Raw genomic sequence first — 23,332 nt, 5'->3', positions numbered from 1 at the left:
ATGATATTTTTCCATTTTCAATTGACTTATTCCATGGTTTAGTGCCAAATTTGTTGTGAAAGTTTGAAGTGATTCCTCTAAATCAATTGCAATATTTTGTTTAATAACTTCGTTCGTTGCAGTCCGTGGTCTTCCAGTTTTTGGCAAATTTTTGACTATCCCAGCTGCATTAAAAAGTTTCAATGTTTTAGTAACCGTTGAACGTGATATAGGATTTCTTTCAGGATGCAATTCATTAAAAATATTACACACCTCGTCTAACACGATCACCATGACCGATTATCATTAATATTTCAATCCGATCTCTTTCACTTAAATGAACCATTTTGAATAAAACTTATTTCTGTCAATTATTTCAGTAACAGTTACCTACTATGCTAAATTCAAATAAATACAACAATAGTTTTAGTCTATTCGCGGTGTGCAAGTACTTGGAAGGGAAACGAGAAACGACCGTGCGCGAGTCGCGGAGAAATATTGCAACTATCTTAAATAATTCATATTGTCAATTCAAATTGTCAAATTGACGTATATTTCATACCTTCTGTCATTGAAGCAGAAAAATTATATATTGCTCCACAATATTGATATGATATGCAATTATTTTATAAAGGCAAATTTAATTAATTGTATTTTGAGTGCAGTACTGCATTTTAATAACTAATTTTATTTACTACATACAATTGTTCACGTTTTCATAACATAACCTGGCTCTTATTTTTTCTTCTTACTATTTTTTTGGACTATGGCCTTGACAATTATCCAGTAACCAGGACTAATATAATTGGCCAATATAATTAAAAGTGCGAATAAAAGTACAGAGCGTAGAAATAGGGGTCGCTTTGCCGAACTTGCACGGTCCCAATAGTATGGATGGTAGTACTCGTTTATTTTTAATACAAAAAATTATCTATAGACACTTTTTAACTATTTTTTTCTTCCAAACTTGGTATTTATGAATTACAAATAAAAAGTTCTTTTAAAATCTGCAAAAATATACAGGGTGTCCCATTTAAAGTAAATAAGTTAAGGGTATTTCCGGTGAAACCGGAAGTGAACTAGTAACAAAAAGTATAGCAACAGATGCGTTTTGCGTCACTGTACTTGCATGCAAAGTTTCAAAAAGATTGTTCTTTTCGTTTCAAAGATATTTGCTTGGTTCCATTCTTTAGCCCAACCCAGTATATTTATATTTATTTATAATAAATTTGTCTTTTTCTATCATATTTGCAAAATCTATTGTATAGTACGTATTATTTTTCTTTAATTAAGAAAAAGTTACTTAAAAAACTATAATATATAATAATTACTCTAACGTTTCGAGAAGCAACAACATGGATATCGCCAGGTCACGTGATTTTTCTCGAGCGAACGGACTCACTCAGCTACAACAGAGGACGCAAACAGCTATCGGTATACGATCTTTCTCACACTGCTGCTTACCTATAGCGTTTTTCATTTATATGCACGCGTAATTTGTTTGATCACCTGGCAGTTGGAAAATTTCACCAAAAAACCTGTCTTTTTTAGAATATTTATTTTTAATATTAAAAAATACCCTGTCAAAATAACAATTGCACCTCCCTGTCCGGCAGGAATGTATATAGCTATGCATGTATAGTTGTATATTTTATACTCGTTAATAATATGTACAGATTCAGATGAAATCTTCTGAAGTTCAGATGCATCCCCTGAAAATAATCCTGGGGCGCCTATGCAAGTATCTTGCGGAGTTAAAATCGCCCTCAAATCGCCTGGCCTGTTTATTTTCTTTATATGTGAATATTTAAATTTACTTTAAAGTCACGTCAATGATTACAGTTTGTTGTAATAACAGTTTTTACCCTTTTGTTTAACTTTGGGGGGATTTTTGGGGAAAATAACCGCTACCATCCAGCCAGACCGGCATTTTTGTATTAGACTATCATGCAAGAGTCACTTGAAAAATTTTCAGGTTGCCTAAAATACCTACTCAAAAATGTCTCACAGCTCTTGGACCAAAATTCAAACAATTTAGTATTTTTCCTTGTTTTTTTTTCATATATCGCATTAACTATTCGTTGTAAAACAATTTTACCCCCTCTGTGGCTCAGTGGTAAGAGCGCCTACCTTTGGATCGAAAGGTCCGAATGGTCGTGAGTTCGAATCTCACGGGGGTCAGAAATTGTTCGTTTATTATAAATTAATAAATGAAAAATAGTTTCTGTCCTTGTGGGATCGGTACTCACCTGAAGGACCGCAGACGTTCGGATACAATTAGCGTCTCTTTGCAAAGACAATGACGTCGACTTTGCAGAGTAACAAGACACTTACTCAACACACACAATACACATGACACGAGGTACCTAGTGAGAATAAAAACAATTTTCTAAAGGAATAAAAGTTTTGGTTGTAATCTTAAAAATTATTATTAAGAATAAAAAAAATACTAAAAATCACAAAAAAAATAGTTAAAAGAAGCTTTTTTGTGATCTTATTTATTATACTTGTCATAGGCCTTTTATAATTTCCAAAAGATATCTATTTTTTAGTATGTTCAATCGTTACACAAAATTTCAATAATATCCATTAAGTACATAGTTTTTATACAATAATTTTGAAATTCAAAAAAACTGAATAATTCTCAAAATTATGGGATATAAAACTGAAGTCTTTAGATAGTTGAAAATGTTATGACATGTATTGTTCTGAAGCTGTTTCTTTGTGGCATCATATATAATTTACTATTTTATTGGGAAATAAGCAACAATTTAATTTAAAAATGAAATTTATAATTAAATTTATTAAATCTCGATAACGACCTCCGAAGTAGAAGTCGAAACGTCAATAAATTTCATTTTTAAATTAAATTGTGGCTTATTTCCCAATAAAATAGTAAGTTATGACATGTGAATGACATGCTGTTTATTAAATTTTTGAGCTAACCGTTGATCGACATCAACCCTGTCCAGTGTCTCTTTGAGAATATGCTCGGAGTACGTATTAAAAAGCAAAGATGCACCCCTATCTAATCCAACGATAATTTTAATTGATTCAGAAGTATCTAAGCCAATTCTGACATTTGCTTGGTGGTGATAGTATTCTTCTTCTTCTTAAAGTAACGTCTCCTCAATGGAGGTTGGCTACTACAATTGCAAACTCTTCTCTGTCTTCAGCTGTTCTTATTAGCTGTTCAAAATTTAGCCCTGTCCATTGCCAGATGTTTCTTAGCCACGATAGTTTTTTCCTTCCTAGTCCACTCTTTCCCTCGATCTTTTCTTTCACTTGTGAATAATATATAATTCTTTAGTCTTTGTTGTCTAGTCCTTGTCCAAGAATTTCCGTTAATTTTTCATGACTAACTTTGTCGAATGCTTTCTCAAAGTCAGAATACTTACACGCTGAATAGTGTCTCTCTTGTTGCAAGAATATTGCGGAGACTAATTTGCGGATCATTAATTTCTTGTTCAATTCTAGAATAAATTCTGGAGTGAATTAACCCAAGGCAGATTTTTAAAACGTGACTGATTGTTCTATAATGGGAGCACCTTTTTACTATATCCTTTTCTTGCAAGCATCACAAATAGAGAGTTAAGCCAATCTGTTGGTATTCTCCCAACATGTTCCTACACTTTGTTTAAAAGGCTTAGAAGTGTTTTTTTTTACTTTATTTCCAAGTGTCTTAAGTATATCTGTTGGTATTTCATCTTGTCCTGTAGCTTTTCTGTCTGTGGCTATTTTTGTTGCATTGTCTAATTCTTCCGTTGTTATTGTGAAACTTGTAATACAATTTTGTATTTATTTTACTTGTCGTTCGTCACTAAATAGTTCTTTAATGTACCCTTCCCATTTTTATAATTTATCTATATCGTTCTTTGTTCTTTGTCGACAAGGTTGTATGATCTTTTATTTCGTATACCAACAGCCTCTTTTATCTTTTGTGTAAGTTGAATATAATCGTTCTGCTTTTTTGCAGAAATTCAATTTCCATGCATTCCTTAAGGCTGTTCCTCACGATTCTTAGCATAGCTAAATTCCAATGTAAAAGTTTAAACAAAACAACGCAAAAACTATGGCAGATATTGAGATAATTCTTTTTTTATATGAAAGGTATTAAAAAGTTCTAGTGCACTATTTGCTTGTCAATTATTAAATTGTTTAAACAATATGTTTTTTTTAACTTTTTTGCTTAAAATTAACGTAAAAAAATTTAAATTTAAATACGGCACTAGAGAATTTTTCCCACTTTCCGAATCTGTTTTTGTTTTTAACATAAAGGGTAACACAAAGCAGCTATTTTGTTTAAACTTTTTTAAAAATCTCAAAGTTTTGCTAAAAGGTATCTCTCTCGGCCGTCATTCTGTCCTTGTTGTCGATATCCAGCCCGCGGCCAGCCAGCAGGTAAAGGAACCCTGCCGGTAGGATTATCAATAATGTTATTACAGGTACAAAAACGAATTGGTGCTTATGAATGGACAAAGATTATTTAGACTTTTGACAAAATTGTTATTATAATTTTTATTTCAAAACACCCTCTAAAGAAACATTACACAATTCTATATTTATAAATGTAATTTCATTTTATCGATCTTGCTCATGATGCTACTCAAATTCTTATAATACGTGTTACTTGTATAAACTTTTTCATTATATGTATTATCATGTATAATATGATATGCATAATCCGTTTAGAACGTCTTTCGACGTTATCCGATCCCATTTTTCATTCAATTCGGCTGTTCCATTGATCTTCTTTATGTTCTTTGGATTTGAAGCTCATTGAGTTTCTTATTCTTTTCATCCATGTTCTCTTAGGTATTTCTCTCTTCTGTATTCCTGTAGGTGACAATGCAATTACTTGTTTCGGGAGTCTACTGTTTTTCATTCGTTGGATATTTCCGAACTATTTGAGCTGCTTTCGTTGTCTGTCATCCATGACTGTACCTTGTATTCTCATGCGTGCTCTAATTTCTTCATTTCTTATCCTCTCCCGTTTCGAAATTACGGCACTACAGCCCAAATTGAGCCCTGGCCTCCTTTATTTTTTGCCTCCACCCTTGCCTGTCTGTGGCTGCTCTTCTCCATACACGGACTCCTAAAAGGACTTGTGCGTCGCTGTTTACTATGTCTTCCCAGCGCTTTCTTGGCTTTCCAACCGGTCTATTTCCCAGCATTCTAGCATTCTGTGCTCTTTTTGGTCGCCTATCCTCTCCCATTCTTATCACATGTCCGGCCGATTGCAATCTTTGTATTCTAATGAAGTCTGACAGGGGTGTTTCCTTATAAAGTTGAGAAAACTCGTTGTTGTATCTACTTCTGAAGATTTCATTTTGCCTTACAGGTCCTAGTGTCCTCCTCAGTACTTTCCTTTCGAATGTGTCGAGCTTGTTTTTGGATGTTTCTTTCAGGACCCAGGTTTCACTTCCATAGCATGTTATTGGTCGGATTAAGGTTTTATAGATTCTCATCCTTGTATTTCGGTGGACACTTTTAGACCGAAATATATGGGAGAGGGCAAAATAAGCTCTGCTGCCTGCGTTATTCTCTTCCGTATTTCTCCATATTCTGATCCGTCGGCATATATTCAATTTCTACTCCCAGGTATGTAAACTTTTCAACTGTTTCAATGTCATCTTCATGTATAATGTTTTGTGGAATTATATTTCTTCTCATCTGAGTCATTATTTTTGTTTTTTCTGTGTTAATTTCCAGACGTTAGCGAAGTACTTAGCGTTCGTCTTATTACATTCATTTCCGCGGCTTCTGTCTTTCTTATATTTCTCTCTGTTAATCGCCTCATTTCACAATCGTATAAAAGCATGCTTTTTACCAGTTTCATAGATATTAAATTATATCTTTTCTGTTATTTTCTTGTTCCAGAGAAAGGCATCCTATAGCTTTTTTTTGCTTTTCTTTGTTTTGTACAATGAGGAAATTTATGCCGCTTTCCATTAGCTGGGAACGGGGTATCCATTTATATACATATTAACAATCTTTGTAATCAGTCGAATTAGTTTTTTGGTGCCACATATAAGGAGTTCAGTTCGTCGTCTATTGATTCAATGTAATCACCTTGCTTAGCAGTTTTCTATTTCCGTGAGAACATATTTTTCATATGTTTTCATTCTGGTGGGATGTAGAGTAAACATTATGTTGTTTTATATGCCATTAGATTAGAGTGAAAACTTAGTCTGTAACATATATTTAATATATTATATTCAATTTTACATTTTCCATATATTTAACTATCAGTTCATGTTTGTTATTGATTTCATGTATATTTCATGTTCCTAAATTCATTATCCGTTTCAATTCGCCCAGCAGTTATGTAGGCAGAGATTTCAAATTAATTTTAATCATAATTATTATAGGCTATGCTTCATAGACATAATTTTGGGAGCATGTCAGCTGGAACCTGAAAGGAATGTGTGTATTCTACGGCAGAACCCATAGTAGAAGAATCTGCAGTCGAAGAAGACTCTAGAGCTATCCATAAACATAAAAACCACAAAGCGCAGGAACCAACACTGTATCTGCAGAATGTTTGAAAAATAGAGGAGACACACATGCCTTTCGTAAGCTGATTTGCCAAACTGGAAAGAAGATCAATTACCAACCTCCTGGAAGGAGAGTGTTATCATTCCGATACACAAAAAGGTGATAAATGATGAGATGGATTGCACAAACTATAGAGGTATAGTTTGTGCTATACCTCTAGGCAGTTAATGGATAAATACTGGGAATGCATCAAGACACTACACCAGCTTTTTATAGATTTTAAGCAGGCATATGATAGTAGTATACGAGTGGAACTGTGGAATGCCATGGTAGAACTAGGAATACCAAAGAAATTGATAAATATCACAAAAGCATATATATGTAGACGGAGTTATGAGTGCTGTAAGAATTGAAGAAAAATAGTCGACATTCTTTACAATCAACGGTAGTCTCAAACAGGGAGATACCTTATCCTCACTTCCCTTCAGTATCGCTTTGGAGAGTATTGTGAGGAAAACGAGCACAGAAACACTCCTCGCATTATATTACATTATCCTCACATTATATACCTATAACAAAAGTGCTTCGCATTATACTAGCTTTCACCGATTAGGCGATTATATAGATATAGTAGTAGGAAATACAACGATCAGTGTCAAGGAAGAGTTTATTAGACTGAGAAATTCCGCAAAACAATCCGAGGAATAAATGAGGATAAAACAAAATATATAGCTACAACATGAACGGGGCAGCGAGACAGAATAGGGCAAAACGTTACAATGCACCAGAACAACTTTGAAAGGAAAGGGTTCATCAGTTTAAACATTTGGGAGCTACGATTCACATCTGATAATAACATTACTCATAAACAATGATTAACAACAAAATACAGAGTGCCAATCGTTGTTGGTTTGCGTTACAAAAAAATATTGAAATTAGATTATGTATCCAGTTGTACGAAAATAAACATCTACCATTCTGTAATAAGACCTAAATGACGAATGCCTGTGAAACGTGGACAATAACAAAACTTAAAAATCGCAAAAAGAAGAATTCTTAGAGGAATATATGTAGCAGTTAAGGATGGCACCAGAGAACTTTAGACAGTAAGAATCAACCAGGAATTGAAAGAATTATATAACCAACCAGATCCTATATAGTTAAAATAATAAAGTCACAAAGACTTATATGTCTAGGATATGTCGAGAGGCAAGAGTATCGTGTCGCCACATTCTCAACATTTCACAAAAATGTATTACATTTCCAAGCCTTAATCAACGTTTAAATTAAGACAGCCAATTTGTCCTTAAAAAAATGACCTAAAAACAAAAGAAAATATAAGACATTATATTTAAAAAAAAAACCCAACTCAGCAATAATACCGTGACCTAAAAATATCATGCTGTACGCTGTACCTATCTAATTTTGTTTTATTTAAAAATTTGAAATCTAAATTAATATTGTTCTCGAAAATATAACTTTGCACGTTTCTACAATAATTTACAATGTACATTCTAATTATCTACCCATAATCCCACTGAAGAAAAGAATGACCACAAGTTAATCGTTTTATTGTTTAGCTTCTTAACTGCCACCCAGGGAATGTTCGGTTTGTCTATCGGCTCGATAACAGGTGAACAGAATTTTTGTTCTGGGCTTTCTGCACGTAAACGTTTACGTGTAGAAAGAAATTTTTGAGAGAGAGGATATTCACCGTTATGTTTTAGAAGGAATGGCCTTAAGTTTTAAAATCTTCAACCAAAAAATTTATCATCATCATTATTGGCTCTACATTGGCCATGTTGAGTCTTGGTCTGTTAAGACCAAAATATTATTATTTATATACAGAAATATATTTACTTCTTTGGCTAATCTAAGGTTAGACGGATATGTTGTTGTTATGTTTATTTTAAATCAGATTAGATAATAATTTATTATTTGAGTTAATCAAACTGACCAACACGTTAATCATGTGTTATTTTTGTGAAAATATCAATTAACTAGTAATAGATTTTATATACACGTCCAATGTACTTAATTATATTTTTCTACGCAAGTATTACACTTCTTATTTCTTTCTATTATTTTCAGGATGAACGTAGGGGATTCAAGGACCAAAAAGCTAGATTAGAAAGAGAAAAACAACTATTGTTGGATAATGTGAATCTAAGACTGCAGGCGTCGGAAACAGAATGTGCAAATTTAAAGAAAGAGATTAACAGACAGAAAGACGAGATTGATAAATATAAGAATGAAAGACAGAATCTAATGGATCAGGTTTCGGATCTCACAAGTGAGGTGACTAGTGTAAAGGAAGAAATGAAAATGATGAAAAGCCAAGAAATTAGGTAAGAACATAAAAACCTATATTTCTTTCTTTTTATATACAATCCCCTAGTTTTCTTTTTCCATAGATTTTTGTACGTCATATTACCATATTGCCTTATTGGTTTACTTAGAGTCGTGTAAGATCAATATAGCCATTGCTTTGTATCTTGCCAAACTCCCTGTAAATTTTAACTAAATAAAACACTAAAGATAATTGTTCTGTAAATTCGTATTAAAATAATAAAATTAATAAAGGCACTTTTCATGAAGCAGATTTTAAAAGATCTTTAAGTGCTGTCTCAAAATCGGAGGTTGGATATCATCGTCACTATCTTTACTCTATCTACCGCTGCTCTGAAGAGTTCTGTGGAACTGCATTTAAACCAGTCCCTTAAATTCTTCAACCAGGACACTCTCCTTTTTCCTATGCTGCTTCCTCCTCTTATTTTTCCCTGTATTATCAGTCTTAGCAGTTCATATCGCTGTCCCCTAATTAAGTGTCCCAGATATTGTAACTTTCTTATTTTTATTGTGTTTATTATTTCGTATTCTTTGCCCATTTCTCGCAATACTTCCGTGTTAATTTTCTTCTGTGTCCATTGTCCATGCTACTCTAAGCATCCTCCTGTAACACCACATTTCAATAAAGTTGTTTAAATAAATAGTAGCAATTAACCAGCGGTGACTGATTGTCTGGATGGCAAATCTGTCTGAATAATAGACAACGCCAACTTCAGGGTGACTAACACGTCACAGGTAGGCCACTAATGAATACCAAGCTTTCGAATCATTTCGCAGGTCGAGATGGATATGGAAGAGTCTGGTAATTCGATGCGAAAATGCATCATATGGCGCATTTCAGCATAAATAATGTTTGCTCTAAGTACAATGTCCTCCTCATTCCTTAAGCTTTTGTTAGGGCCTAGTGAAACCCTAAATATTGTTAGCTTGCTGCCTCTATTGGTGGCGATCCATTAGTCTTCATTTAGTCTGCCCATCTTGTTGAAGATGTTCCTCTTGTTGAAGATGTTCCTCTTGTTGTTTGACTTTCTACCTTTCCTTCTACTACTAATAGTTCCATAGTCCCCATTCTTCTGGCTTTGTAGCCGAAGTAATTTATGTATGCTAGTTTCACTTTTTTTAATAGCCTGTCTTTTATATTAAGCTGTTCCAGAATTGATAGTTTGGTTCTGTGTTCTATCCAGCATACGTTCAGCTTCTATAAACCCACATTTAGAAAACTTTTCTATCTTTTTTTGTGAGTCTTGGGATTGCTATGCCTTCTTTAGTTATTCCTTCATCCCATTTATCTAGTACTTTACTCATTATATATCCAGAATATGTGTTGTAGAATATTGGTTGGTATAATAATGGTGATAATATGCAGTCCTGTCTAGTCCCTTTTTTTATTCGTTTTGAACGCATTTGATTTTATTCCATATACTTTAACTTTGGCTTAGTTTTTATCATACAGATTTCTTATCTTAACTAGGTGGTTAGCCCCTCCCACATCCATATTTACCATTATACTCCAGAGATGATCGCGTTTTACTGAATCGAAAACCTTTATGCAATCCACGAAACAGGTATTTTGTAATAATTGGTATTTTGTACTCTGTTTTTTCTGTTATCCGTTTCTGTTATCTAGTGTAGGAAACAGAGGTTGAACCTCGCAAAATGGACACAAGTCCGGTTTTATTTTTTTTATGGTATATCAAGGGGTGCATATTATGAGACTAACATTTTCTTCAAAAATTTTGCCCCGGAACCCCCCTTTTCATCCCTTTAAAGGTGGTAATTTGTGGTTTTTGCTAAACGTAGCCCTTCCTGTACGTTTTGCAAAAAATTTATTTAATAGTAAAATAAAGAGGACTATATTTCCTACTATTTATTTCCCGACAGCATATGTCTATCACCCACCGTTTAGCGGGGGTGGCCCCCCAAAGTTGACAAATTTTTAAAAAAGATGTTTTAAAAAAATTATTTTTCCCTAACTGTAATGAAAATTAAGAAGTAACCCTGCGGCTTATTAATTAATCACAAATAAGTGGCTGATTTTTGGTATAGGTTTCATTTAAGGGCAATTGCAATTTTTTTAATTACAGGGTGTTACATTTTAAAAAACCCCTTTTTATACCATCTGAACCGTCTATGCTAGAGTAAAAAAACTTTCAGCGATTATCCATGTACTGGTGTTATTTACAAAATTTGTTTAATACACCTCCATATTTTCCCCGGAACCACCAAAAAAAAAGGAGAATTAATAAAGAAAATAATCAAAAATTGATTTTAAACCACCACTGTGGCTTTAGGGTGCAAAGAAAATAAAATATGCATAGGTCATAATGTGTAGCAGACAGTGTATTCTTTTATTTTCCATAAGTACGTTATCAATAAAATGAATAGGTGACGAAAAAAAAAACAAAAACTGGAGTCCGCCAAAGCATTTCTGAGGTTTAGGCGCCACTGTGCCGTAACGGTTGCTTATACGAAAAAAATGCATAGGACCATATTTGTAGAGAAAATAGCGGTCTTTAATTCAGTGTAAGTTTTGTTTTAAAAAAATGCATAGGTAATGAGAAAATCGTAAAAACATGCTCTCCAAATGATAGGGGTAGTTTCTGCAGTTTATTTTTAAGGATAGGGGTAGTTTCCGCAGGGGTGTTGCAATAATCATATACATTATGAAATACCCTATTGATGGAGCATATGTCCATATGGGTCAAAAAGCAAAAAAAATATATTTTTTTCAACCCCCCCTTTATTTATTTTTTTGTTGCTACAGGGGTTGCATCAAGAAATCGCTTTTGGTGTCCATGCATGGGTAATAAGAACGTGCACAAAATGATATATGAAGCATTGACTCTATCGTACATATGGGGTGAAAAAATCAGAGCAAATTGTTTTTTAAAATCCACTGTACGACTCCTAGTGTAACACATCCTGACATTAAGTAATGTTTTAGGTTAAAACGTGAATATGAAGCTCAAGTACAACTCTCAGAAGACTTGTCGAAAGAAATAGAAAGATTAAGACTGGAAGCCAGAACCCCGGCCCTTCCGACCACTTCTCCCGAAACTTTGAGGTTAGAAGAGTTACATGAAGAAATGACGAATTTAAGGTCAGAAAATTCAGAGTTAAGAGAAGTTAACGAGGAACTACAAGCCAGTTTATTACATGCAGGTTTAGAAACCGGTAGGATCCTTTCGATAGGTGAAAATAGTTTGGCAGCTGAATTAGATGTGATGTCGCAAGATGAGGTGAGTTTAATGTTAAGCACGTATAGACTAAGAGCCGTTATATAGGTGAAATTTGCTAATCATTTTAGGCACAATAAGACCCTATCTTAAGTAGTAGAACCTAATAGAAAACGAATGAACACTGTGCCGTCACTTTTTAGTGGCACATGCGTCGACAGTGGCGCATCAAACTTTCCACTTCTGGTCGGGATAAATAAATTAAAAGGTACCCTCCATAACACAGTTCTATGTGATTAAATAAGACTCGGCGTAATTTTAACCCACCGCCCCCTTCCCCCTTCCCCCATCATCAAAAACTTCATTTTTCGGTTTTATTTTTTTTAGGTGGGATCCAATCAATTTTAAAATTTCAAAAAATTCATAGGCGTGGGTGACGCTTTTACAAAACATGTCTATTTTTTATATATCCGTAGGTTGAGTGTGCATAACCTCAAAAATTTTGGAAAAAGCGTATAACTTTTTTTTGAAGGGGGCTGGAGGTCTATTTTTTTTCTATTGTGTGTATTTTATTAAACACTACATACTTATGTTTTAAATTTTTTTCAGAATTTTCCCAAAAAACTGTTTTTATGGGGTTTTTCGGGGTTTGGACCTGTTTCTCCCATGTTTAAATGTTCTCAAGGACCCAGTTACTTTAATTTACATATAACCTATAAAAAAACATTGATTTGATCTATTCTGAAGTCTATAAACTAGGGAAAATCCCCAAAAACCCCCCAAAAAACAGTTTTTTTGATTTTTGAAGGTGGCGAACATTCGGAAAATTCCGAAAAAAATTAAAAACATAGTGTTTGATAAAATACACAAAATAGAAAATAATTAGAAATAATTAGAAAATAAGACCTCCAGCCCCCTCCAAAAAAAAAGTTATACCCTTTTTTCTAAAAAAAAATTCATTTTTTTGAGGTTATGTACACTTAATCTACGGATCTATAAAAAATAGACATGTTTTGTAAAAGCGTCAACCACGCCTATGAATTTTTTGAAATTTTAAAATTGATTGGATCCCACCTAAAAAAATAAAAACGAAAAGTGAAGTTTTTGATGGTGGGGTATTGGGAAGGGGGAGGTGGGTTAAAATTACTCTGGGTTTTTTTTAATCACATACAACTTAAAAAAATGAAAAAATTGAATTCTCTGTGTGATGAAGCCTACCTTTTAGGTTCTACTATATTAAGTTATAGGGTCTTATGGTGCCTAAAATGATAAGCAAATTTCACCTATACCGGCTCCTAGTCTATTAGTAGTAGAATATGTATTTGTAATTTTCACAAATATACATCCCTCGTCCGGAAGAAAAGTGACACAACTCAAAAAATGCATAATTCCAGTTATACTCGTATTGTTAAATTGAGTCCAAAAATCCTATACTTTCACCAAGAAAAGTGTCACATAGATGTTTACTTCCAACTTCGTAAGATGGCGATAGTGTCATTATTCCTTTGGCGGTAAAATGAATATTTTTATTCCGGAACAATGACATTTTTGAGGTTATGCTCTGACGTTTGACGTGAACGTTTTGTTATTTATCAATAAATCCGTTGTATTTCGAAAAGTGTCCTATACTATGTTTCACGTTAAGAACGGAACATTGCGCTTATGGAGATCAGTGTTACCAAACCTCTCGGATACGGGTGTCTACTCGACTGCCGATATACGATTCATTGTAATCAGTACTGCGTGGCATCGGCGCGCTTCTATCGTCCATAAGAAATACATTGGCATATCTAAGCAATGTTCCGTTCTTAACGTGAAACGCTGTATAGGTATGTTTCATTAATGCTTAAACAAGTGACCAATATTTTAAAAGAAAAGTGATATAACTCAAAATTTTGATCTTTTTTTTCTTTCTTAATTCATATATCATAGTTTTTTTGTTTTGCTTCTTACCCAAATGAGAAACATTCACTTAGCCATATTCTTCGTTTTTAATTTGTAAATTTTAGCAGTTAAAAGGTACCGTTTAAAGTTTAAAGGTACCGTTAAATTAAAATCTAAAAAATATATTTATGTCTCTCCTGAAAAAGTTGTTTTTTGAGTTGTGACACTTTTCTTCCAGATGAGCGACATGTATTTTCACAAAGTCACAAATAGTAAAATTTCTAAAAATGTTACTATTTTAATAGGTATATTTTTTAAAATTCCCTAAAAAGAGCTATATCACAGAACTAGTGTTCGAGCAGATGACCGATCATCATCAGTACTGACCTAAAATAAGTATACTAAAAAGGGGTAGTTCCCTGGGTTGGCTGTATACCTTATAGTTAAACAAACTGGAACATGAAGTAAAAACCACTTCTATGTAAAAGGTATATTTACTAAAAATTTTTAGAATCCCAATGGATTCAATAAAATGAGTTCATCAGAACGTTTTCAAACCTATCGGTCCATCATCAGTGAATTTGAATACTTGCAAAATAGCCCCAGAACCAAACAATGGTTGTGATTATAAATAAATCTACATTATGTTAAAATAATCAGTCATCGTTGACCGAAGATGGTTGATTGGGTCCTCGGGTAGAGTTTCACCATGTTCCCAGAGGTTTAATCCCTGAACATCGGCGTTTAGCCATTTTAAATTTATTTTAACATAATGTAGATTTATTTATAATCACAACCATTGTTTGGTTCTGGGGCTATTTTGCAAGTATTCAAATTCACTGATGATGGACCGATAGGTTTGAAAACGTTCTGATGAACTCATTTTATTGAATCCATTGGGATTCTAAAAATTTTTAGTAAATATACCTTTTACATAGAAGTGGTTTTTACTTCATGTTCCAGTTTGTTTAAAATAAGTATAACCTGATAAGTTACCTAACGCAAAGTTTTTGAAATTTTGACTACGATTTTAAAAAGGTGATAGGTTATAATCACAAGATGCTGACATGCTAACCACCAAAATACAAAAATATTCGGGTAAAAACCCTTTAAACTTGATCCGTCATAGAGACATTGAATATAATTGTGAGATTGAACATGGATGCACAAAATATCACATGTAATCTGCTCGAGGTACCATTTGAGCCCAAATTAAGTAGTTGACATGTTGAATAGACTGATGGCGACTGGTGGCGACTGATAACGGAAATCCTGAATGATGACATGACAGTTCCACAGGAAGTTGAAATATTTACTTATTAGTTATGTAGTCACTGGTGTAAAGCTTGTTAAAATTGAAAACAGTAACAACCATCACTTCACTGTGATAAATAATCAATTAAATACAAAATTAAAAGTAAAATTAAAGTAAAATTAAACTTGATGTTATAGTTATGTATTTAGAGTAGCTGTATTAAAATGCAATCAGGTGGTATTTGTCCATGATGGAAGTAGGTAGACAACATTACACATGAAATCCTTTTGTGGTCACACCTAGGATTTGGAAACGCATTTTGTGTTGATTTAAATTTCTCAGTTATTGAATTTATTTAAATAGTTGGTAGTTGTTGGAAATTATGTTAATTTATGTCCATGATCAAAATTTCAAAAACTTTGCGTTAACTTATCAGGTTATACTTATTTTAGGTCAGCACTGATTATGATGGGTTATCCGATCGAAAACTAGTTCTGTGATGTAGCCCTTTTTAGGGAATTTTAATAAATAAGATACCTTTCATAAAGGATTTTACTTGTTTTGTGTAATGTATGGTATACAGCCGACTAAAGGAAAACTTTTCCTCGTGGATTGTTACTATTTTAGTAAAAATTAAAAACATTTGTTGAAATTTGACTACTAATGCTTTGATGATTCTGACTTTATTGCCAAATCTATAGGCGACTCTGTCAAGGGGAAATTGCCAAAAAAAAATTTCTAATTAACTGTAATTATTGGTATCGAAATAAACAAATATTTATTCGAGAAATGAATTTCGACTCGATTCAAGTTCTCTATTTAACCCAGGTATGACAATACCAAAAGGCATCGTTAGGAAAATATTCCAATTTACGGTTCAGAGAACCTGTATGAATCGAATCTGTGTACTCTAATACAGAGTATGGCATTAGTAAAATACGAAAATATACGGTTTCTTTTTGATTTAAATCTGTCTCCCTCCATCCGATAGTACTATTTCTAGGTCTACCTGTTGTCAAGGAGACTCTGAGGAAGACAAATTTACACCAACACGACCGTAGTTTCACGATATAAATTAAAACTATTTATATCGCAGTATGGTTAGAACGCCCTCTAACGGGGAATAAGTAAAATGAATTTCGACTCGATTCAAGTTCTCTGTTTAACCCAGGTATGACAATACCAAAAGGCACCGTGAGGAAAATATTCCAATTTACGGTTCAGAAAACCTGTATGAAACGAGTCTGTGTACTCTAATACAGAGTATGGCATTAGTAAAATAAGAAAATCTACGGTTTCGTTTTGATTTAAATATGTCTCCCTCAATCCTCCGATAGTACTATTTCTAGGTCTACCTGTCGTCAAGGAGGCTCTGAGGAAGACAAATTTGCACCAACACGGCCGTAGTTTCTCGATATAAATTAAAACTATTTATATCGCAGTATGGTTAGAACGCCCTCTAACGGGGAATAAGTGAAATGAATTTCGACTCGATTCAAGTTCTCTGTTTAACCCAGGTATGACAATACCAAAAGGCACCGTGAGGAAAATATTCCAATTTACGGTTCAGAGAACCTGTATGAAACGAGTCTGTGTACTCTAATACAGAGTATGGCATTAGTAAAATAAGAAAATCTACAGTTTCATTTTGATTTAAATCTGTCTCCCTCCATCCTCCGATAGTACTATTTCTAGGTCTACCTGTTGTCAAGGAGGCTCTGAGGAAGACAAATTTGCACCAACACGACCGTAGTTTCTCGATATAACTAGTTTTAATTTATATCGAGAAACTACGGTCGTGTTGGTGCAAATTTGTCTTCCTCAGAGCCTCCTTGACAACAGGTAGACCTAGAAATAGTACTATCGGAGGATGGAGGGATACAGATTTAAATCAAAACGAAACCGTAGATTTTCTTATTTTACTAATGCCATACTCTGTATTAGAGTACACAGACTCGTTTCAGACAGGTTCTCTGAACCGTAAATTGGAATATTTTCCTCACGGTGCCTTTTGGCATTGTCATACCTGGGTTAAACAGAGAACTTGAATCGAGTCGAAATTCATTTCACTTATTCCCCGTTAGAGGGCGTTCTAATTTACTGGGGACCGAATTTACATATGCAATGTCAGGTAGAAACAAAGTTTGGGACCCAATTTACTCGTTATTTTGGGCGTAATCTTCCTTGGGGCCGAATTTACGTATTCCCGAAAAATAATAGATGCATTGAAAATTTAGATGAACCATTACAGGTACAGTTGTCACAATAATTGAATTATAGGGTTCAATGAGAGCTATTCGAAACTTTTCACTTGTTGTTGGAGTACGTATACGACGTCTGACACGTCTTTTGAGAAGGCTCCATATATGCTCAATATGATTAAGGTCTGGACTTTAAGAAGGTCGGTCCATTTTTGTAATACCATTATCTTCAAGATACTGTGTTACAATCCTTGCCGTGTGTGGTCTCGCATTATCTTGCATTAGCAGAACACCATTGCCAATAAACCCAGCATATATCATCATATGATGCTATATAGAATCTCCGTTATGTACCTGTGTGTTGTTAATGCGCCCCTCTCAATCAAGACGAAATCCGTGTGTGCCTCAAAAACAACCCTGCCCAAAACATTACTGACTCACCAAAAAAGCATCCCTGTGTGACCGAGTGCAGGCAGCAAACGTTTTCCAGCCCTCTGTAGACCTTATTTCGACTAACTTTACCACAAATTGATATTCCAAACTCTATACTCATCTGTAAACAATACTTTCCTGCAATCGTCTATTGTCCAACTGACGTGTTCACGAGTAAATGCAAGTCTGCGTCTTTTGTGTGCTGCAGTAAGTAATGGCTCTGTTACTGGATTGCATGCTGTCAAACTCTATTATCTTAACCTTCGTCGAACAGTAGACACGCTTATTACTGATCCTTGGACTTGCTGAATATGTCTTTGAGGCATTCTAGCAGTTTGCGTCCGGTTTCGCAATGCAGAAACAGTAAGAACGCGATCTTTTCTGACTGCTGTCTATCTTTCGGCACTCGTATCGGGTCGCTGTTGATGAGATCGAGTCTCAAGAAATCGTTGGTAAGTTCTCTTTTTCTTATTCTTCTTCTTATATTAGACCTCTTGGCCTGTTCCTAACCGATTTTGAGCTTGTACTCGTAGCTGTGATGTTGACTGCCAGCTACCTCGCCACCTTTTAAAGGGTCTTCCTCTTGGTCTCTTGCCTGTTGGCTTCGAATCCCTGGCTATACGGGCTATTTTCTCGTTGTGCATTCTCGTCACATGCTAATTCCACTCTCGTCTTCTTTGCATAGTCAGTTGACTAACATTCAATTGTCTTACCACATCCCTTTGGCTTGTTATATTTTCCAGAAATGTAATAATCTGAACACACTTTCGTTACTTTTTCATCGTTATTAAGAAATATACTTCATTGTAAGGAGCCCAGTGTAACACTACGATATCTCAAGAAACTCTTTAGAACACTACAATTGTTCTTATATGATGAAAAAATTAGAAATAAGACATTTATTTAAGTGCAGGTGCTGGTTTTATATGATATGTTGAAAAGGGTTAAAGCAAATTTATTAATTAATAATTGAAGTGCGTGTATGATATTTGTACAGTACCTTTTATGCTGTCGTCTTTTTCTTCCTTTAGTACTAGGCTGGGCTGCGGTTTTCTGTCACTCTGGTTGAATTGAAAAACTATATAACACTGTGTTGTTTCACACTGAAAGTCTTATACATATCTGAAGAATGCCTGTATCTCCCTGGCGTCCACAAGCTCTCAAATGGATTTGAGCTTGGGGATAGCGCCTACAGGGCCGTATTGGTACGTAATTAAAGCATACACACACGGTTAAACAAAATAAAAATGAATAATAATAAGAACTTATGATATTAATTACTAATTAAATATAAAAGAAAAAATATGTGGAGGGACAGAACAACAATAGTTCACACGGTTCTCAAAGCCATCAATTCCGCGAAGCTTCATTGATTCGTAAATAACGAGTTCTGAGAATTTTATGGTTTGATAGGTTTTCCGAATTTGTTTATTCTCTTTACAGGCTCAGTCTAGCTTCTCAGTATTCGTGAGAATTCATTTAATTTAATTAACATAAAACAAACTAAATGAAAATCGAGAAATATATAAAAAATATAAAATTTTAAAAGTAAATTTTTAATCTTTTTGAACGAACAAATAACTAGTGAAGGTGATGTATTCAGTTCAGGCAACACCCCAGATAGCACAAGTACGTTTTATGGACATCCAATGGACCTACATACATCTGTGTACATTGGAACGTCCAATGGACGTCCCGCTAAGGTACAATGGACATCCGATGGACGTCCAACGAACGTCCAGAGTTCACAAAATTGGACCTCCATAGAACGTCCGCAACAAACGAACAGTGTACGTTGTTGGAGCTTTCAGTGTACGCCTTATGTATATTCAATGTATATCTGATGTACATTCAATGTACGTCTTATGAACATTTTTAATTTTTAGCCCACTTTTCACAAAGCAATCTAGTATCTATAATTTTGTGAATACATAGCAAAAAGCCCTTATATGAAATAGTTCCATTAATACTGAAACTTATACATTAAAATATTACACAAGAGACGTTTTTTATTTTTTTTTTTTACTATAACAACTTTATTAGAATATATAGGTGCACGACTGAACTTGCACGATAAACAGCAAACACAAAGGTATATATCACAGCATTCACAGGATGTATTATATTGTATGTAATAATTTAATAAAAATGAGATTCAGTTGATGGCGGCGTATGCGGCAGCATGCACATACAAAAATTGTTTAGTTTAGGAGCATGAAGAATGAAGATGAAGTCATGAAGATGAAATACGCCGCGCCGCGCCAGTTGGTAACGATAACTAAAAAGACATTCAATGGCGGACAAATATTGCAAGGCGGGAAATTTAACATTTACAAATGCCCATTTAAGATTTAAATTGGTAGTGTCTAATTCTTGTAAGGACTATAATTACCGATGTAGCTCTGTTATACTGAAAAAGTTCACGATCATTGTATCATCATCTAATATTATTATATAGGTTTAATTAAAAAATTTAAGTGGTTCAGTGTGTTTTAATTCGATTATGAAAAAATATGTGACTGCATTTATTGGAAGCTTTTTATATTCTATTAATAATATTGCTTTGATTAAAACAAGAAACTAATAATTACTCATAATAATCGCGTTTTGTGTAAAATCTCCATGGACCACAAATGGATGTCCAATGTACGTTGAAATCAAACATCTAATCGACGCGACGTCGCGTAATGTACGTACATAGTACGTCTAGTTTTGGTCCATGGACGTTTGGACTTTAAATGTACGTTACATGGACGTCCATCGGACGTTGTGTGCTATATGGGACACAATAATAATATATTATATGTAATTTAGAATTTTTAATAATTTGATATTTCTTTAGGTTCAAAAAGCGTTGAAAGAGCAACAAGAAGTGAACCGGCAGTTAAGAACTTACATCGAAGGAATACTCTTGAACATCGTTGAGAATCACCCTCAACTTCTCGAAGTCAAACATAGGCCTGTATAGATATAAAAAAATGTGATTGATAGTTAAAATAATAGACTTTTATCGTGATATTAAATGTTGGACAGTAAATGTTGATGCACTTGTTATACATTCAACGTATATGTTTCCAAAAATGATTTTTAGGCGCAGGTCGTATGTTTTGGTTTTTATAAAGTTTTAATTTTTATTTTGTCATGTATTATACTATTGTAATGTGTATTTGTCAACTTGCTGATACCCGGTCTATTCGGGAGGAATTTTGTATCCGATTTTAAACTTCTCGGTATACTCGAGACTAATTTTTAAGTGACGAGTTTTAAATTAGAAGTCTCCGAAAGTGCTATAAAATACACACACCGGCAAAATTAAAGGAACACCTTAAAAATGGGACATGTTTGATGTCTCGAATTTCCTAAACCTGTTGTCCGATTTCAGTGATTTTTTTAGTAGGTTATAGCCTTATTATTTGAGAATATTGGTGTAATAACATTGATGCTAGACAGGTAAATGTAATTTTATACCGGGTGTAACAATCATACGGTGTTTTTTTCTTAAAATTAGGAACACCCTGTGAAATATTCCCGCATAAATAAAATATTGAAATTAAAACTCAATTGTAGCCTTAGGCTTTCTTAACATTTTCTTTTTTGATTCATTTGCTTATGTTGGATAATAAAAAAGTTATGTACTTTAACAACTAGCCATGTTCTTCATCAATACAGGGTGTTTCTAAATAAGTGCGACAAACTTTAAGGGATAATTCTGCATGAAAAATTAATGACGGTTTGCTTTATAAACATATGTCCGCAAATGCTTCGTTTCCGAGGCACGGGATGTTGAATTTTTTCTTACAAACTGACGATTTATTTATTGCTCTAAAACCGGTTGAGATATGCAAATGAAATTAGGTAGGTTTTAAGAGGTAGTTATTATGCATTTTTTGACATACAACTACTAATTTTATATTGACCATTGGCGTGCATACGGGATATATTTAAAATGTTTATACCCATATTCACTCCAATGGTGAATATAAAATTCTTAATTGTATGTCAAAAAATGCGCAATAACCTACCAAATTTAATTTTAATATCTCAAACAGTTTTAGAGCAATAAATAAATCGTCAGTTTGTAAGAAAAATTTAACATCCCTTATCTCGGAAACGAAGCGTTTGGGGACATACGTTTATATAAAGCAAACGGTCAATAATTTTTCATGCAGAATTACCCCTTAAAATTTGTCGCACTTATTTAGACACACCCTGTATTGATGAAGATCATGGCTAGTTGTTAAAGTTTTTAACTTTTTTATTACCCAACGTAAGCAAATGAATCAAAAAAGAAAATGTTAAGAAAGCCTAAGGTTATAATTGAGTTTTAATTCCAATATTTTCTGTATGCTAGAATATTCCACAGGGTGTTCCAAACTTTAAGGAAAAAACACAGTATGATTGTTACACCCGGTATAAAATGACCTTTACCTGTCTAGCAACAATATTATTACACCGATATTCTTAAATAATAAGGCTATAACATACTATTAAAAAAATCACTCAAATCGGACAACTGCTTTAGAAAATCCGAGACATCAAACATGTCAAATTTTTAAGGTATTCCTTTAATTTTGCCGGTGTGCGTAGTTTGAGATAATATCCAAAACAAAGAATCTGTGCAACCAATCTGCGAATATAGTGTAGAAATAGTGATTATTGTATATATTAATATTGTAAAAAGTTTTATATATACATTGTTGGTCTTGCTGTATGTATTTAATAATACTGATGTTGTTATTTGAAACGATTTTAAATACAAATGTCATTAAAATATTTTGAAATGTTTATTTTATATATTGTTGAAAATTTGTTAAATTCGAAAGTTAGAGTAATTTGCTCATTTTTTTAAATTTTGCATTGGATAACCACATAATTAACGTATATTATTAATGAAGGCGGTGAAATGCAGCGAAGTCACATAATTGTTATGACAAAACAATGTGCTGATTACTACTTACTAAGAACCTGGGTACATGGGTGCTAAAACTAACTTGTTGGTACATTTGGACAAGCGTGAGGGTTGAAATACATTTTACACTTTCTCCAAAAACAAAAACGTTACACATTTTTTAAAAATACTGTTTTATTTCGGTTTCACCTACATTTTAATCCCAGAGAACGATAGTTCTCGCCAGTGGCGCACACCCCCCTACATGCGACACATATATGCGAAGTTTTCGATTCTGGCACTGATCGACTTGAAAAATGGGGCAAATCCCATCTTAAAGTTTAGGAAAAGACCCATCAGTCCATTTGACAACCATCCATTTTGATCCAAGGGTATAGGCAGAGCTGGGCCGGGTACTGATAAATTGTACTCGGGTACTTTTCATATTTCAGGAACGAGTACAGAGTACCGAGTACATTGCTCAAAAAAAGTACTTAGAGTACAATACTCAAAGTACAATTACCCGAATTTCTCAGGTACTTATTTCGAGTACATTTGAATATAGAACCCGAAAAAAGGTAAGAAGGTAATAATTATTTCTGTCTCTCTAAAATATTTATTTATGAGTCATGAAAACATAAAATAACATACAACCGTTGTTAAAACAATA

General features: G+C 33.7%; 1 protein-coding gene across 2 annotated transcripts in view; it reads left to right on the top strand.

Moving 5' to 3' along the window:
* LOC126889381 (rab11 family-interacting protein 4) overlaps nt 1-22,547 on the top strand; it is a 330,965-nt gene extending 308,418 nt beyond the window's left edge. For both annotated transcript variants that reach the window (XM_050657640.1, XM_050657639.1), the window contains exons 8-10: nt 8,569-8,825; nt 11,771-12,065; nt 20,617-22,547. In XM_050657640.1, coding sequence (XP_050513597.1) covers nt 8,569-8,825; nt 11,771-12,065; nt 20,617-20,742 — 678 coding nt within the window. In that variant the 3' untranslated portion in view covers nt 20,743-22,547. The remainder of the gene's footprint in view (nt 1-8,568; nt 8,826-11,770; nt 12,066-20,616) is intronic.
* The last annotated feature ends 785 nt before the right edge of the window (nt 22,548-23,332 follow it).

This window comes from Diabrotica virgifera, chromosome 8, assembly GCF_917563875.1.
Source record: "Diabrotica virgifera virgifera chromosome 8, PGI_DIABVI_V3a".
Lineage (NCBI taxonomy): Eukaryota > Metazoa > Arthropoda > Insecta > Coleoptera > Chrysomelidae > Diabrotica > Diabrotica virgifera.
This window is presented reverse-complemented; position numbering and strand designations above follow the sequence as displayed.